Genomic DNA, 18304 nt, shown 5'->3' on the forward strand with positions numbered 1-18304 from the left:
AAGCAACATTGTGCTGAGAAGAAGAGACAGAGGAGTGTCCAGAACTGAAACATCTCACTCCCTCTAAGGCTCGGGGTCCATTGAGGAAGTGATGGTAGAAAGAATGTAAGAGCCAAAGGAAGGGTACCACTCCTTACATACAACTGTCAGGATAGAAATTAGCCTCAATATCCAAGACCTCACAGTGCCTAGCAATACCTACACAATTCCCTCATAATAGAAGAAAAAGATGATGACATCAAATTAAAAGAAAGACTAATGGAGAGAGGGAGGGGATATGATGGAGAGCAGAGTTATGAAGGGGAAAGCAGGGGAGGGGAGGGAAATACCATGATTTGTGGTCTGTATGTATATAAATTGTATACACACACACACATCTGGAAAGTGTCAGACAGTTTGTTGCTTTCTCTGCTCAGAATGCAGTAATTTTCCATGTAAATTGCTATACACATGAAAACTCACTCAAATTTCCTTACTGAAGTTTTAAGGCACCTAATCTGATTGAAAACCGATTGTTATGCTAAAGGTAATTATTAGCATCTGTGATCTCTCTCAGCAATTCCTTCTCTCCGAAGCTTTTGGACAATTTCTTTCAAGTTGAGGGTGCTATGTAAGAAATCTGCCCAGAAACTTTGTTTACTTCCACGATGACTTCTCTATATTCTCAACTTCTTTTAAATATGCCCTATTTGGCAGGCTTTACAAGCAAGTTCCTTCGACCACTGAGTCATGTCCCAGCCCTATTTTAGTTATTTTGGAGTATGGTCTCACTCTAGCCCAGGTTGACCTGGAATTCACTCTGTAGCCCAGGCTGGTCTTTAACTCCCAGGGTCTTCCTACCTCAGCCTCTTGAGTGTTAAGATTATAGGTGTGAGCCAATACACCCAGACACACACATTCTCTCTCTCACACACACACATTTTCCAATCTGAATTTTTGACAAGTGTCTCCAACTGACCAAAAGAAGTCTTTTGGCCATACATTGAAACGTGTGGAGAGCTTTTTCACTGAAAAATCAAAGACAAGAGACTGGCCACACCAGTACCTCACACCGTGTAAAAAAAAAAAAAAAAAAAAAATGCCCTATTTGGGGCAGAATGCTAAATTCATTCATAATACTAGATTGTAGGAAATATTAGAAAATTAAAACAAATAATTTAATATCATTTAGTTCAAAACAATCTATTAATAAAAACAACAAGAAGGTTATAGGCACAGTAGGAATTAACATTTTATACAGATTTCTTTAAAAATGTTTTTTCCTTGTGGGATTCCCATTTAATTTCCAGTCCCTTTCCATGTCTGATCTGTGGGTCATTCACTCTGGCCATGTTATTCCCAGTCAGTCTCAGAAACGGCATGTATTCGGTTTTCCCGAGACGCTACTCCTTTGTCATCTGATGCATGTTAGTCTGTGAATCCGGACTTGAATGACACAGCATCTTCTTTGATCCTTTCTTAGCCCCCCACGCCCCTTGCAGTGCGGGGCCTTTGTATGCTACCACAGTGTTTTCTGGGAAATAAGTGTGGGTCATTGTATGTGCTGAGTTCAGCATTAGAATCATCTCTTTTAAGTATTCCTCCCAAACCAGCACATTAACTGTCATTTATTTTTATATTCTCAGCTGCTAGCACAATTAAACAAATATTAGGTCTCTAATAAATGTTTTCTAACAAATACAAAGATAAATTATGAAGAGTTTCTGAATCATGTGTTTCCTGTTTGAAGATAAAAGATGGTCTTAGAAGGACTGTTTTCTTTCTATCCTTTGATTATTAGTGCACTTGAAGTCTGAACACAGGAAACAGATTGCTAAAGTTGCAGAAGTGTCTCTGAGGATGCTTTTAAGAAGAAATGATATGAATAAAGATTTTCAAACAAAAACATTGATCTGAAGGATAACAAAGCAGTTACTGAGAAAAATGAAGAAGTAAATTGCTCCAATCTGTACCGTCTAATAACATTAATGAATCACAACATGTGGAATTCTCATTGTTTGGCCAAGGATGCTAAATATATTTGCTGCACATCATTTTACTACTGGTGAAGCGGCTTTCTTACTGTCGCTGCTTCTCTGCATTTACTTTTATATTTAATATGTTACCTTTTAACAGAGTATTTCTGATTTTCCTACAAAACATTCATTTACTCTGATTGCTTGAAGAGGATGAAATAAATGTAACCTAAAAATATGCTAGGCACTGGGATGCCTTCTTTCCACTGTCAAATATTTACAGTGAACAGAGGAAAACTGCTGGGAAGTAATGAAAAAGTGCTGAAAAATATATCCTGCCCTCAGGATTATCTCTACCTTGGTAATAACACACCATCTCATGGACACATACTAATGAAGCTTCTGATACTCAGTCCTTATCCATGCCACATTGCATGCAGACTGCATGTGGTTAAGTAATATCTTAAAATATCAGACAATTGTGTAAAAGTGCTATATATTGAGCTAAAATAAGAAGCTATTTTGAAATCCTTATACAAATTCTATTTTTAAAAATAAATGTGATGTTTTTGAAAAGATTGTATCATAAACTCATTTGAAAATGACAGTTTTTCTCTAAGAAAAACAGAAGAGGAATAATAATGTTCTTATAAGTAATATGAGTAATCAAGTTGTAAGGTGCCAGCTAGTGTAATATAGATTTTTTTTTTTGGTTTTTTGTTTTTCGAGGTAGGGTCTCACTCTGGCCCAGACTGACCTCGAATTCACTATGGAGTCTCAGGGTGGCCTTGAACTCACAGCGATCCTCCTACCTCTGCCTCCCGAGTGCTGGGATTAAAGGTGTGGTTATGTAGATTTTTGATACTCCCTCCTATGCTTTGTTAAAATTCTAGGATTTACTATCCTGTTCATGAACTGATTTTGTGAGCCATCGTATACTACTGACCCCAGAAATAACTGTCTCAAAGGTCACACAGGTATCAGTTGGCATTTCCTTTGGTTTTCTTTTGGTATCCATAAAATAGAATGAAGGTCAGTTAAGTTTGTAGAATTTATCAAGCATACTCTACAAGGATATCCCAAGAGTTTGAGTCATCAGCTAGGATTCTTGTATGAACATATCGTTGAGTATCTCCATGTCAAGTATTTAATTTGTAATGTAATGTGTTTATTTGGGTACTAATTTCTACATATATGGACAGGACGATAAATCATATGTAACAAATGTTTGCTGTGAAGAATCCCTCTCAGCATTTTTTGAGCTTGGAGATAAAAACATGAGGCCCAGGATGGGGCTGTTAAGATGCTCGTAACCTGATACAAGAGACATCCAACCAAAGCCAAGAGCCAAATGACGCATGCTTGGGAACAAGAGCTTTAGATGCTCTCAAGGAGCAGTGGGTCCTTTCCCATGGGCCCCTGAAGAAAACATGGCAGAGGGTACTGCTTCTGAGTTAAGCTCTGGTGAAAGTTTAACCTTTCATGTTTTATTTTTATAGTGAAAGGAGACAGAGACCTATAATTTCTGGAAATCTATGTTATCTTCTTTTGATCATGATTTCCTCATGTTCACCATCTCTCTGGGAAGATGGCAGCTGGTATCACCACTTCTGTGTGTTGGTCCTATTCAGTCTGTGAGCTGAATCACAAGCCTTTTTTGTTTCATTCAAATCTGTAGCTCCTGGCCACGCTATTTGGCCACCATGTTATTTATGGAATACTAGTCTGTGTTTGACAAGATCGAAAGCCAGCAATGCTGTCCTGGCTTTGCCCAGTGACTTGCAGACAAAGCACATTAAACAACTGAGGCCCAGACATTGTTGTTTATAACCATTAGTCAACTGCATGGGCAAGACCTGTACCATACAGATAGATTTTTCACTAATCCTAACTTATAATTAATTAAATTAATGTCAGGCATCTTTTATTTTTTTAACATGAGCATTAGCTCCTTTAAGGAATTATAATGCAAACATAAGATTAGGGTACTACTCTGATCCATGAAAGGCACCTTCGCAGCAGTAAGCCTTAATGTAGTTGCATGACAACTGGGGAATACTCAGAACCCCGAAGAACTAAGTTCAATAATGATTTAAGCAAGGCAATTTCAAAGTTGGGAAAGAATGTTAATTTAATTTACAATTTCTCATTATATGGTAGGTGAAACATTTGTTATATGAAAGATTAATTTGGCCAATGCTTTTTAATTACCTAGTTCCATTTTGTACTAATGGCATACTAGAAAAGTTACAAGTTTCATATCAAACCGATGATTTATGAAAAAAAAATAGCCTACTGGATAGCTAAATTGAAAAAATAACTCTATTAGAAAATATTTTTAAAACATGAAAATGTGACATATATTGTGGGAATATACTATGTTTGGTAGAAGTTTATAGAAAACCAACCCTAACCAGTTTTTTTCCTGAAGCGTGGAGGTGTCTCAGTAGCATGTCACCCATGTCATCACCTAAGTGACTGAATCAGTTTTAATATGTGATTTTCTCTCTCATCTCCTATATTAAGTCAACTCATATTTCTCAAAGTCAAGTCCTCACCATGCAACTTTTTGAGTAGGGTTATGTCCTGAGACGGCCAGTGTCCTCTTAATCTCTTCCCATGGTACACACTATGTTCCAAAACACATGGTTTTTGTTTTAGTTCAGACACTCCTGGCTTGTATTGTGTAGGGTCCTTGTAGAAAATCACTGACATACTCAGGTAAGAAAGGGAAGCATGTGTGTTAAAGTGGCAGCTTATGCAGGTGTGGCCAGAACAGAGAGAAACTAAGAGGGATAATGGAGAATGCTGGGCCTTGAAGAGCAGACTTTCCAGCACCTTAAGGCAGGGGAAGGAAGGGCTGATGGCACATGTGGTATGTGCCTACATAATCTCACAGGTAGCCCCTGTGAGAGGGAGCCAAGGCAATGAGCACCCACTCTCCTCCCTCTGCATCTTCCCCAAGGTCACATATGATGTAAACTCGGGTGACCAGCCCCCCTAGTGAAATCGGTCAAGGTCAATGATGAAATGGAAGAGGCACCCCTTCCTCTCCTTCCTATTTGGTAGTGCGAGGTACTCTCTTGCTATGGATAAAAGATAGCATTTTGCCTTCTAGGGAAAAAATATGCTGGAATCTCTTTAGCTGGCCAATAAAACCTTTGGTGGCATGTGCACCACATCTATTTTAAAGAATAATATATTTCATTCCTTCCCATAGGTTATGGTTACTGACACCATTTTGGAAACCACAAGTTCTCATTTTCTTTTCTGTTTTGGAAAACCATTCTCAATTGCTACAAGTTTTCTTGATCCTTGGGATCCAAATTCAGATGCTGCCTGCCTTTTTTGTCCTCCTTCTTACATTGGTCTGAACTACAGGATTCTCAAATTTCAGTGCCTCCAAGTATGTTATCATGACTTACTTCAGTCACCTCCCACTCCACTCTGCATGAAGCGTGGACTACAGTCATCTACTTGCTATGCAAAGGGCAGGGAGAGAATGTTTCATGAGTGTGGGAAAAATAATTCTTTCCTTTGAGCCCTCTTGTGTGGGTCTTTTCTTCCACTGCAGATCAAGAGAACAAAGGAGGCAATTATGGCAAAAGTATCAAGGAGTAGGCTGCTTAGGCCTCTCTTTAAAACAGGAAGGATCAAGAGGAAAAATTAACACTGAAGGCTCAGACCTGGTTTCACAACCCTTTTGTCCATGTCTCTTTTCTTCTTCCTCTTCTTTTTTTTTTTTTTTTTTGGGGGGGGGAGGTAGGGTCTCACTCTAGCCCAGGCTAGAATTCACTATGGAGTCTCAGGGTGGCCTCGAACTTACAGTGATCCTCCTACCTCTTCTTTCCCAGTGCTGGGATTAAAGGTGTGTTCCACCACGCCCAGCTTCCATGTTTCTTTTCTTGCTCAGAGTTAACACTGAGCAGTGTGTCAGAGCATAGTCACGGTGGGACAGGAACTGGGATTTGAGTGTTTGGTTGTTGGACAGCAGCCTGTAAGAACAGCTTCAATTCTTGTGAATGAATGCACCAGTGAACATGAAGGTTTTGCAAGCATAATGTAACAACCTTGGCCACTGTGGCAGAGGGTGAGATTCCAGGTTGCAAAGGCTAAGGGCTCATTTCTGGGACCAGGCAGGCTCACCAGTGACACTCCAGCTATAAGAGCAGCTGAAGCACGGAATAAGCAAGGTTTGATTTGTTGTTGTTTGGTTTTCGAGGTAGGGTCTCACTCTAGCTCTGACTGACCTGCAATTCACTATGGAGTCTCAAGGTGGCCTCGAACTCCCAGCACTCCTCCTACTTCTGCCTCTCAAGTGCTGGGATTAAAGGCGTGCTCCACCATGCCCGGCTTGAATTTTGATAAGAAAAAAAAATTGATTGCTGACCTATGTTAGACCTGTGAGGGGATTATAAACTGGAATGACAATTAAACTTTGTCCTTAAAAAGTTCCCATTACAATACAAAGTGTTTGCAGCAGGAAAGGGCCTGATAGGGAGAATTTACTCTAATAGGAATAGATATTTCAGTTTAGAGCCAGAGCACTCATACAATAATCTCACAAAACAATCTGTACTTTCTTCAATGGGGACACAGACACCTGGCCCAGAACTTGGGAACCTGAACCATTCTCATTCTATTCCTATCAGAAACAGAAGCAAGCTTCATTCTCTTGACCATTTTGCCTTTGACTTTACTCCTATAGGATTTTAATTTGTAGTCTATAACAGCTTTGTCAGAGTCAATATATCGCAGTTTAGTGTGAAGAAGAATGTAAGCATATTATTTGACATATCTTTATGCTCTTTCATGATAAACACAAAGAAAGTCTTAATAAATGTCTGTACAGTTGAGTTATAGGACTTGCCTAAGGTCACATTCATGAAGTTCCTACTCAGCAGTCATCTCACTGTTGTCCACTTTCCGTTATACATATCACAAATGCATAGACTGGAGCTGCTATCCTTAATGCGATAAGATCAGAAAATGGGGCTTTGGGAGAACTGTAAGCTTATTTGAGGTCATGAGGATTAGAACTATGTTGATGAGATTAGTGTCCTTATAAGAGGAGGAGGAGTCATCAAATCTTCCACTCTCTGCCACTTAAAGACATAAAGTGGGTGGCCATCTGTAAGCCAGAAAGAGAGGGCATACCAGGATTGAATTTGATGCACTTTGATCTTGGACTGCTCAGCCTCCAGAACTGTGAAAAATAAATGTCTGTGGCTTAAGACGAGCATCATGTACTATTTTGTTATTGTAGGTTGAGCTAATTTATATTATTATAAAATTATATATTAACTTTAAAACAGTTTTTTCATATAGACAATTATTTCATAGTGTAAGTAAATAAAATGTTTTTTTCTGTTTTCGACTTCTATTGGACTATTTATTAAGTTATCACAGTATCTCAGAAGTATATGCTCTGGTGCAGGATAATGAGCCCTACTGATTAAGAGCATTTCCCTAAGCACAGATGATGGTCTAACATAGGAAAGGAGTGGATGCCATCTGGCTGCAGTTCAAGGCAGTCAATGGCTCATTACTTGTGCCTTTTAACTTTGATAATACCTACTCTGTTTTACTATGAACAACTCTTGGAGGCCACCCTTCTGATGTATCCTTTACAATGTCATGAATAAATTTCAGCTTATACATTTTGGGTTGGATGTTATAGATTCCTTAATAAATTTTTCATGGTGACCCCTTCTATGACCATTCCCACCCTTATATGACCTTAAAGTTGGCTTTATGCAGCCATTTTTATGTAGGAAGAGACATTGAGGTGCAGGGGAAGGGGAGGGTGGGGAGTTTGCACAAAACCAGTGGCAGCATGAATCACAACTATAGCAACCCTCCTCCAGATTAGCTAAGTGAAGGATATAACTCTTAATAAGTGGGGTAGGGAAATTGTCCAGGCAGAAGAAGCCTGTAGGGGATGGAAGAACATTAACCCTGAGAGTAGAGAGAGTAAATCTGCTCTCTGAGTAGATACAAGGCCTGCTCAGGGGGAGGGAACCAAGTCAGAATCCTATGGATAAAAAGGTCACAGGTTCTACAGAGAATTTCCCTCCTTACTTTTCTTTGTCTTAGAAAGGAGGGTATGCCTATTAAAACGTCTGAAAGCACTATGTTTACCTGATGGATCCATGCTCCTCTCACTCTTTTTTTATTTATTTTTATTTTTTTTTGCAAGGTAGGGTCTCACTATGGCCCAGACTGACCTGGAATTCACTATGTAATCTCAGGGTGGCCTCATACTCACGGTGATCCTCCTACTTCTGCCTCCTGAGTGCTGGGATTAAAGGCACCACTCCTGGCTTTCCTCTCACTCTTGATTGGAGAATCTACTTTTTTTTTTAATAGTTGGCAACCCATACTGGGGAGAGCTACGATCCCTTAAAATGAAAAGATAGGCTGTAGCCTAGTACAGCTAGGCATCTCTAGCACATCCATAAGTGCCTAGAAGGCATTATAGAGGAAGTAGTGATTCAAACTTGAGTGATACTTTCACTGCTATCCTGCTGTCTCCTCTGGGGAGATGCTAATAGACACAGAGGAAACTCAAGATTCATCAAAGCAGAAATTCAGAGAATGCAGAGAGCTACACACAAAAGCATACTTATAACATGCCTAATAAAGCTCAGAGAATATTGAGGAAGAGGGGTTGGAAAGATTGTAAGTCACAGGGTAGGAAGTTGTATCCTGAGACATTGTCCCCCCACTAAGCCTGACTGGTGTATTCATGATCTCACAGTGAATACCAGCAACCCCACTGAGGAGGGTCCTCATTAAAATGGGGGCAGAAGAGGAGGATATGAGTGTGGCTCAATGGTAATATGACCAATATGCAATAAGTTAATATCATAAAGTACATAATTACTAAATAAGAGGCTTGTTTCTTTCTACAGCGTCATATAAGTAGCTAATCAGTCCCTATCCTATGCTAAAATTAATTTAATTTTTTTCAGGTTATTGAAAGGTCTTTCTCGTGGCATATATTCTTTTTATAGCATTTAATAAACTTATAATTAATCTTATAATTATAATTAATGCCTACTTTGACTAATAACTTTCTACTTAAGTTATTTTTATGAATGATTACATTTTGACATCATTTCCAAGCTAGCTCACTGTTATTTTACTTAATTATCTCTTGACCAAACATTTTATATAACTTTAGGGCAAAAGGACTTGTTTTGAAATTTAATATGTAATGTCTTTATTTGAACATAGCTAATGGATATAAGCAATAATTTTGTCATTATAAGAAGTATAAATTGGGGACATCCAGTTAAGATGGTGGCGTAGGTACCACGCCAAAGCAGCCTGGGGGGGAAAAAAGACCAAAAAACCTCAGCAAAATACACACTTTTACTAAAAAGTGAGGTGTATAGGAAACTGAAGTGGCAGCGGAGAAGTAGGAGAGATCCAGAGCATCCAAAACCCGCAGAGGCTGGCAAAAGCGGCCCCGGCAGCTCTGCCAAACACGGCGGCGGGGCGCACCAGAAAGCCGCCAGACTCGGCTCCAACCACAGGAAAAGCCAGGTGCGGGAGCTTCCCCTCACACCGCGCTCTCTGCAACACGGGAAATGTGAGGGGAGAGCGGCAGTGAGCAGCGGAGGAGCAGACCGTGAGGTAGAAGAACGCATGGAGCAGCGAGACAACCAGAGCAGCTGCAGTTCCCTCCCCGCCCCCACCACCTGAGCCCAGCTCCAGCGAACAGAGCAGCATCCCAGGACCGGCCACGCCAACTTGAGCTGACAGCAGGACCTAAGCAGGAGCAGAGTTCGGCAGCAACATCAGCAGCTCTGGAACCGGTACCATTGGCCCCAGCAGCAGCAGACCCAGGAGCGGCAACAACAGCAGACCCAGAAGCAGCAGCAGTTCCTTGGAATAAACCTAACCAAGGAAGTAAAGAATCTCTACAATGAGAACTTTAAAACACTCAAGCGAGAAATTGCAGAAGACACTAGAAAGTGGAGAAACATCCCTCGTTCCTGGATTGGAAGAATCAATATTGTGAAAATGGCAATCTTACCTAAAGCAATCTACACATTTAATGCAATCCCTATCAAAATTCCAAAGGCTTTCTTCATGGAAATAGAAAAAACAATCCAAAAATTCATTTGGAATCACAAAAAACCTCGAATATCTAAAATAATACTGAGCAACAAAAATGAGGCTGGTGGTATCACCATACCTGATTTTAACCTATACTACAGAGCCATAGTAACAAAAACAGCGTGGTACTGGCACAAAAACAGACATGTAGATCAGTGGAACAGAATAGTGGACCCAGATGTAAGCCCAAGTAGCTATAGCCACCTGATATTGGATAAAAATGCCAAAAATACTCATTGGAGAAGAGATAGCCTCTTCAGCAAATGGTGTTTTGAAAACTGGATATATATCTGCAGAAGGATGAAAATAGATTCTTCTCTCTCACCAGGCACAAGAATTAAGTCCAAATGGATTAAAGACCTTAACATCAGACCTGAAACTCTGAAACTGCTAGAGGAAAAAGTAGGGGAAACCCTTCAACATATTGGTCTTGGCAAGGACTTTCTGAATACAACCCCAATTGCTCAGGCAATAAAACCACAGATTAATCACTGGGACCTCATGAAATTACAAAGATTTTGCACTGCAAAGGACACAGTGAAAAAAGCAAAGAGGCAACCTACAGAATGGGAAAAAATCTTCGCCAGCTATATATCTGATAGAGGATTAATATCTAGGATATACAAAGAACTCAAAAAGTTAAATAATAAGGAATCAAACAAGCCAATCAAAAAATGGGCTATGGAGCTAAATAGAGAGTTCTCAAAGGAAGAAATACGAATGGCATATAAGCATCTAAAAAAATGTTATACGTCACTAGCCACCAGGGAAATGCAGATTAAAACTACATTGAGATACCATCTCACTCCTGTCAGATTGGCCACCATCATGAAAACAAATGATCATAAATGCTGTCAGGGATGTGGAAAAAGAGGTACCCTTCTACACTGCTGGTGGGAATGCAATCTGGTCCAGCCATTGTGGAAAACAGTGTGGAGGTTACTAAAACAGCTAGAGATTGATCTACCATATGACCCAGCTATAGCACTCCTAGGCATATATCCAAAGGACTCATCTCATTTCCTTAGAAGTACATGCTCAACCATGTTTATTGCTGCTCAATTTATAATAGCTGGGAAATGGAACCAGCCTAGATGTCCCTCAACAGATGAGTGGATAATGAAGATGTGGCACATTTATACAATGGAGTTCTACTCAGCGGTAAAGAAAAATGAAGTTCTGAAATTTGCAGAAAAATGGATGGATCTGGAAAGGATTATACTAAGTGAGGTAACCCAGGCCCAGAAAGCCAAGCGCCACATGTTCTCTCTCATATGTGGATCCTAGCTACAGACGACTGGGCTTCTGCGTGAGAATGAAAATACTTAGTAGCAGAGGCCAGTAAGGTAAAAAGGAGACATAAAGGGTAGAGAAAGGAAGGGAGGAGGATACTTTATAGGTTGATATTGTATATATGTAATTACAATGATTGTAATGGGGAGGTAATATGATGGAGAATGGATTTTCAAATGGGAAAGTGTGGGGGTGGGAAGGGAGGGAATTACCATGGGATATATTTTATAATCATGGAAAATGTTAATAAAAATTAAAAAAAAGAAGTGTAAATTATGTTCAATAAAGCACAGATAGTACACAGTAATCATAGGTGCTAAGTGACATAAAGATGAGGACTAACAGAGAAACAGCTAAGTTACACCACCATGTAAGAGCTGATAGAACAGTGCTGTTGAGGACAATGCTTCCAATGACTAACACTGACATGATGGCAGACGATATTTGCATAATATCAAAACCAAATAGGGTTGAATAATTGTTCCAGACACAGGACTTGAAAAGCCTTGTGCTTCTGTACAATGGCAAGACTATTCTCAAGAGGAGGGTGTAGAGGGTGATAACAATAAAAAATAATGTTGTTATTGAACATTGTCACATGAGTATTACCCAAAATAACTTTATAAGCTGGCATAGATGACTCATGCATGAATCTCAGAAGTCGGGTGCTGAGGTATGAGGAGTGCCATGAGCTCAATGTCAGCCTGGGCTAGACGGAAACCCTACTTCAGCACTTCCCAAAAACAAAAAGATAAGATATATGCTCATGTTACTATCTAAGAATTTTATTTTAAGTTTAATATTTGGATAATATTTGATGTTGTACAATACTGAAGTTATCAGTTAGGCTAATTAAAGGTGTAGAAATTATGACTATGACCTAAATGAGAAAGCTAGTGATGATATTAATTCAGCTGCTTCAGTTGTACAATCTAACTCTAAGCACGGGAGAGAGAAAGGGAGGCAGCAAGACAGAAAAGAGGAAAAGGGGAGATTGTTTTCATAGTTTATCAGGAATCTCCTTTGCGGACGGGCACTGTATGATCACTTTACTGCAGCAACTTTTGGCAGGGGCGAGGAGGGAGGGCGAATTCCCACCCTCAATTTACTTTAGTGAACTTTAGGATATATGGCCAATCACAAGGAGAGCATTAAAAACAGCAACAACATGAGAAGTAAGATGTGGCAGGCTGTGCACTTCTTGCTAACTAGGGCTCTTTTTGGAAGAAACTATGGAATTTGAGCAAGTACGATATGACTCCAGTGATGATCTCTGCCACACATCCTCGAGCCATTGGAGGCTCCAGGCCTGATGACCTTCAGTAAAGACTGTCACTCACTAGTAGTTTCAGCTTTCTTCTGCTCAGAATGTGAGCTTGGCTAGGCTTTGTCCTTAATCCATGTGTGAGAACTTCACTGGGCCTCAAGGCAGGATGCAGAGAGGGGTAGTACTAAGCACATCACCACAAGGTTGAATACTGTTGTCCTAAGTGCTACTTTGATTGCTAGCAACACGGACTAAAATCTTTGGTTTAGGGATTTTTGAAATATGAGGTGTAAAATACCTTGAGAGAGAAGAGGATGGGGACAGATCGGAGTGTAAGAAAACATGAAAAGTTTGGGAAAGATCACTTGTCTAGCATACACAAAGTTTCTCAGCAAAAAAAAAAAAAAAAAAAAAAAAAAGCCCCAAAAACACAGCCTAAAGCCCCATATGTTTTGTTAATGTTGTTTGCTTTTGGCAATCCTTCATGTTCTTCATATTCCATTAACTGTCTTCCTTCTTCATCTAGTCTTCGTGACTCACCATCATATATCAAGACCACATTTACTTGCTATCACTGAATTCAATGCCTTTTAAATCAGGTTCCTACCATTATTTTTCTCATTCCTTTCTGCCACTACAGACTTGAAGTCCGACCACTGCATCCTTTTGGAGCAGGGAAGTAGGTTTGGATCAGAAACATTCTGGCTCTCTTGTCCGGATTAGCTCTATTCTATAGACAGAAATAAAGTCTTGAATCTTTGTATGAATCTAACCAACTTACCCATGGCAAGGCTATGCCCTCTGTTACCAAATAATTAATGTAATTCTTTTTGTTGTTGTTGTTGTTGTACTTTGGTTGTGGCAATCTTGATGTAAGTATAGGATCTAACATGTATATGGAAATAAACTTCACTTGGGTCCATCAAACACTTTTTAAAAGATGAAAGTAAAGTTAAAATAGGATAGACCAAGAAATAGGAAGAAGACAATAAAAATAGACTTGCACCAAAAAAAAAAAAAAAGGGGGAATGTGTGCAATTGGATGACAATTGGATGACAGAAACAGAAATGGGAAAGGATGGGTGGCCAATGTGATAGAGGGTCACAGACATTTGGTTGAAAAGCTTCCTGGCAGCCTCGAGTTATAGGCTGCCTAGCATGAACTCAGAGAAAGTATAAATTTGGGGTGGTCTGTGTCCCTAGCTGTATTACTATGACAACTAGTTTTTGTATTGTTAAGATTAACTTTAAATGCTATCTTTGGGCTGGAGAGATAGCTTAGCAGTTAAGGTGCATGCCTGTGAAGCCTAAAGACTGAGGTTCAATTATCCAGGTCCCACGTTAGCCAGATGTACATGGGGGCACATGCATCTGGAGTTCGTTTGCAGTGGCTAGAGACCCACCCTGACATGCCCATTCTCTCTCTCTCTCAATCTCTCTCTTTCCTTCTCTTTGTCTCTAATAAATAAATAAATAAAAACTTAAATAAAATGCTATCTTGATTGGGATATGGTGCCTTACCCCATTGTATGGTCAACCACAGATTTAGACATTTTGGTAAAGGCATTTCCTAGATGCAATGAACATTTACAATCAATTAACTTGAAACAATTTGCCTTAAGTTAAGGTAACTTATTTTTTCACTTATACATATGTGTGCAGGCCTCAAGAGCAGGGGCTCGAGTTGTCTCAAGAAGAAATAATTGTCTCAAAACAACGTAGAAATCTTGCCTGAGTTCCCATCCAGTACTTGAACTGCATATTACACTGCTCCTTCAACTAGGACTGGCCCTAAAGCTAGCTCTAAAGGTATTCAGGTTGCTAGTCAACTGACAACTGTATCCCCTAATTCCTTAAAAGGAGTCGGTTACAATTTTTCTCTCTCTCTTTATATGTTTCCCTCTCTCTCTCTCTCTCTCTCTCTCTCTCTCTCTCTCTCTCTCTCTCTCTATTTCTCCTCTTCCCCTTCTCCCCACATAGTTAGCACATAACTAGTATTTTGCCTAGTGGTTTAAGAGTCTGCTTTTTCTACTACCTTAAAAACTCCTTTTGTTTTTATCTTTTGAATAAATTTTTAGTAGCATACAAAGAACAGATTTCATTATGGTGACTTTTTCAATTTTTTTTGGTTTCCTTTCCCCATCTGCTCCTCTCACCCCGTGCTCTCTCCCCACCACAGCCTCACCTCTACTTCCGTGTTCCAAGAGTCCTTTTATCCTCCTCACTTTTTCTTAAAACTCCTGTTCCCCTTACCTGTTCTTCTATTTAGTTTCAAAGCCTATGCCCACTCTCACCCCTATTTATATGAACAAAAATATTTAAAGTTAAGATATTCACATGAGAGAAAACATGACTTTTTTTATCTTTCTGGGCCTGGGTAAAGATGTTTTCTCTACACTAAAAACTTCTTTAATCCCATACTCCTTATTCATGTTTGCCTATATATTGTCTGGCATATTTTACACATGTAATGAATAATTAATTCATGAATAAGTCCTTCTTAATGGGAATGGATTAGTAATGTACATCATTTTTATGTAACAACTGTCATAATTCAGGACATGAAGATGAATATCTCTACTTGGTAATAGATAGATGTATAGGCTGGAGAACTCTGAATTTTCCAGGCAGAACATAGGAAATCACAGAAGAAAACTGGCAAATTATCACTGCTCAGTGGCATATCATCGTTGCAGCAGTCTAAATCTGACTGCTTCTCAGGCTCGGGAGCATTGGTCTGGATCACTGGTGATGAGAGGTCAGCTTTCCCAAGTCAGCTGGGAAAGGCCCTCCATGGTAGATCTGGGGGCTTTCCCTGGGTGCCCTCATGATGTTAAATAGCCAGCCTCTCTCTTATCTCTGTTTAATCTGTGGAGTCTGTCATGTTCTCTTTCTTTGGTGTTCTCAAAAATCCTCCCAATATAATGTGAAAATTAAACTCGACTGAGAAAAGAAGGATGATTATTACAAAGTGGTGCTACTCTTGCCCAGGAAGATGAGTTCATACAGTAGAGAAACACTAACATCTCTCACATGTCATACAGGGCCACAGGAACATAGGGCAGGACATGTCTCAGGAAAGTAGTCTGCCCTGTATGTTTGTTGAGCACTAAAAGACAGCACTAACCTGACTGGCACTTTTCTGCCAGCGAGGAGACACAAGAAGGCAACTGTGACAACAGTAATCAGGAATGCAAATCCAATTCCCAGAAGAGTCCACATGTCTGCAATTTCAAGCAAATAAGAAAGAAATATTCAGAAAAAAACGCTAAAGACTCCCAAATCAAGAAATTTGTTTAGTCATAATGTCACCTACTATTCTGAGTGTACAGGAGATCTGAGGCAGGAGGGTCAAACTTGATGTGACATCGATTTCCTTTCCATTCTTGTTCACATCTGGAAATGAGAAAAACGTGACAGTTGGGAACAAAAGAAAACAAAAAGCAGAAACATATTTGAACAGCTCTGTAATGGGATAAAATGAAGAATGTCAATAAAGCTGAAGAAACCAGGAACCTGGATAACTTGGCCAAGAAAATAAAATATTAATCAAAAATGAAAACAAAATTAAACCTTATTATTTTCATAATACTGTGCAATAAAATTTCATTTTAATAGTTAGACTCTTGTTTACTTTAAAAAGAGGGATCTTGCCTTCTCTAAGTTTTTTTTTTTTGTTTGCAAATATTGACTCAATTTTTACCAGTATTCATTGTTTTTTACCTTATTTGGCTCAAATTCAATAGATATCCTACTTTTGATAGAGAATTATGTTCTTCCAGATAACTATTATGGCATATTCACATTATTAATTAACCTAAATATAAAACAGATAATGCGTCTATTTTTTCATTATGAGAGATAATTTCTTAAGTACATATATTTGGAATCAATTCATAATTATTTGTATATTAATTAAAACTCCTCACACTCCATTGTCATTTAAATATCTTTTCTTTATTTAAGGATATAAATAATGAAACTTGCAACATTGGTGTGGATTGCCTTCAGAAAATTAACAACTAGAAAAAAGCTTATTCCTCGTAGGGAGCTGTTTATTTCTAAGTAGCAAATGGTCCAGTTTTCTGGTAGAATGTGTTTGCATATTCATGGGACATTCATGGAATGTGGCACTTTGAATGCACAATGCTTCCCCCAGCACAGACTCATGTGCTTGAATACTTAATTTCCACTTGTGTTTTTCTGCTTTTCTGAAAACTTGTGCAATTTTCAGGAGGGGTGCCTTGCTGGAGGAAGTGTGTAGTAGCTGAGAATGGGACGTGGGGTGCTGCACTCCATGCACAGTGGCTCTTCTTTCTGAATTTCTCCTTCCTCCCTACTGACATGACCATGTCGAGCGGATGGGAAAAATACTGACTCAGTTACAGTAAGAGGCAATTAAGATTATCTAACATGTTCTTTTCTTTGTCAAACTAATCTCCTCTGAAAAATCCCCTGTATAAAGTCAGTATGAAGTATGAAGTAATTATGACAACTTGAACATTAGACGTCTGTATTTTTTATTTGACTCTGTGGTCCTCAAACTTTGTGCCAATCAACCTGCTGAGGATAGCATTAATGACTTTCCAGGATGAAGGAGTGAAGGTCTCCCCATCCTTTAAGCAATAGCAGTGAAACGAGTTTTCCTCCTGCTACTCCCTTGAGTTCTGTGGACGGGGAGGAAAAGTAAAAATAAAATAAAATTCTGAGTGTTCTAACTACAACTGGGTAACCTCATTTCCTCCAAGATGCCACAAATCTACGTTAAATACCATAAAAATGTTTGAAAAGAAAATACAAGTGTAATTTTCATCATTATTTGTCACTGGCAATCTGGGGAGGAAAGATTAGATACTTTGTTTAACTATGTCTTATCAGTAAGTTATCAACTACAATAACAAATGAAAATTGAGAGAACATTTAATTCTGAAGAGTGCAGATTGCTTGCATTTTTGCTTTGAGGCAGGGTCTTCACTCTAGCCCAGGCTGGCCTTGAACTCATGTAAATCCTCCTTCCCCAGCCTCCTGGCTGCTGGGATTAAGAGATGCTCCACCATGCCCAGTAGGATTATTTCTAATTTTAGTGGTGTGTTAGATGTTTTTAGAGCTATTGGAGATGAAAGGCAAAGCTTTTTTGAGAAAAAATAGTAGATGAGCGATGGAGCTGCATCCAGTGTGCTTTGGCTATACAGATGCCAACCAAAGCTGACCAAATCCACAGAGATGGGAAGCTGGGTGTTTGGCCATGTCTCAGGAAAGCATTCATTACCACACAGCATGCCCAGCCATCAGGACAGGCTCATTAACAGCCATAGACATAAGTTTATCCAGTAAGCATTTTTGTCACCAGGGTTGACAGTTGATAAACATTTGTACTTAGAGGCATCCCTCCCTCAACTCTGACATGAAAGAGAAAGCATGAATCTCTGTCATCTCAGGTAGTTGTCTGTAAAACCATCCTCAGGACTCAATCAACTAAAGTAAGAGAGAGCCTGGGGAATCCTTGAAAAATGGAGGAATGATGTTGATGGTATTGCAAAATTCTCTTAGTTCATGGTCTACTCCCCTCTGTTTAGGTTGGATGTTGATTAATTTCTTTCACATTTTTGTCACTTTTAGTTAGGTTTTCTGTTACGAATTCACATATACATATATACATGCA

At 39.2% G+C, this 18304-nt stretch overlaps 1 protein-coding gene across 1 annotated transcript in view; it reads right to left on the reverse strand.

The window, feature by feature from the left end:
* Positions 1-18304, reverse strand: part of Malrd1 (MAM and LDL receptor class A domain containing 1) — a 771085-nt gene that overhangs the window by 22164 nt on the left and 730617 nt on the right. The window contains exons 37-38 of the mRNA XM_045134762.1: positions 15959-16038; positions 15770-15866 (exon numbers count right to left, since the gene is read on the reverse strand). Of these exons, the coding sequence (XP_044990697.1) occupies positions 15770-15866; positions 15959-16038 (177 nt within the window). The remainder of the gene's footprint in view (positions 1-15769; positions 15867-15958; positions 16039-18304) is intronic.

This window comes from Jaculus jaculus, chromosome 15 (assembly GCF_020740685.1).
Source record: "Jaculus jaculus isolate mJacJac1 chromosome 15, mJacJac1.mat.Y.cur, whole genome shotgun sequence".
NCBI lineage: Eukaryota > Metazoa > Chordata > Mammalia > Rodentia > Dipodidae > Jaculus > Jaculus jaculus.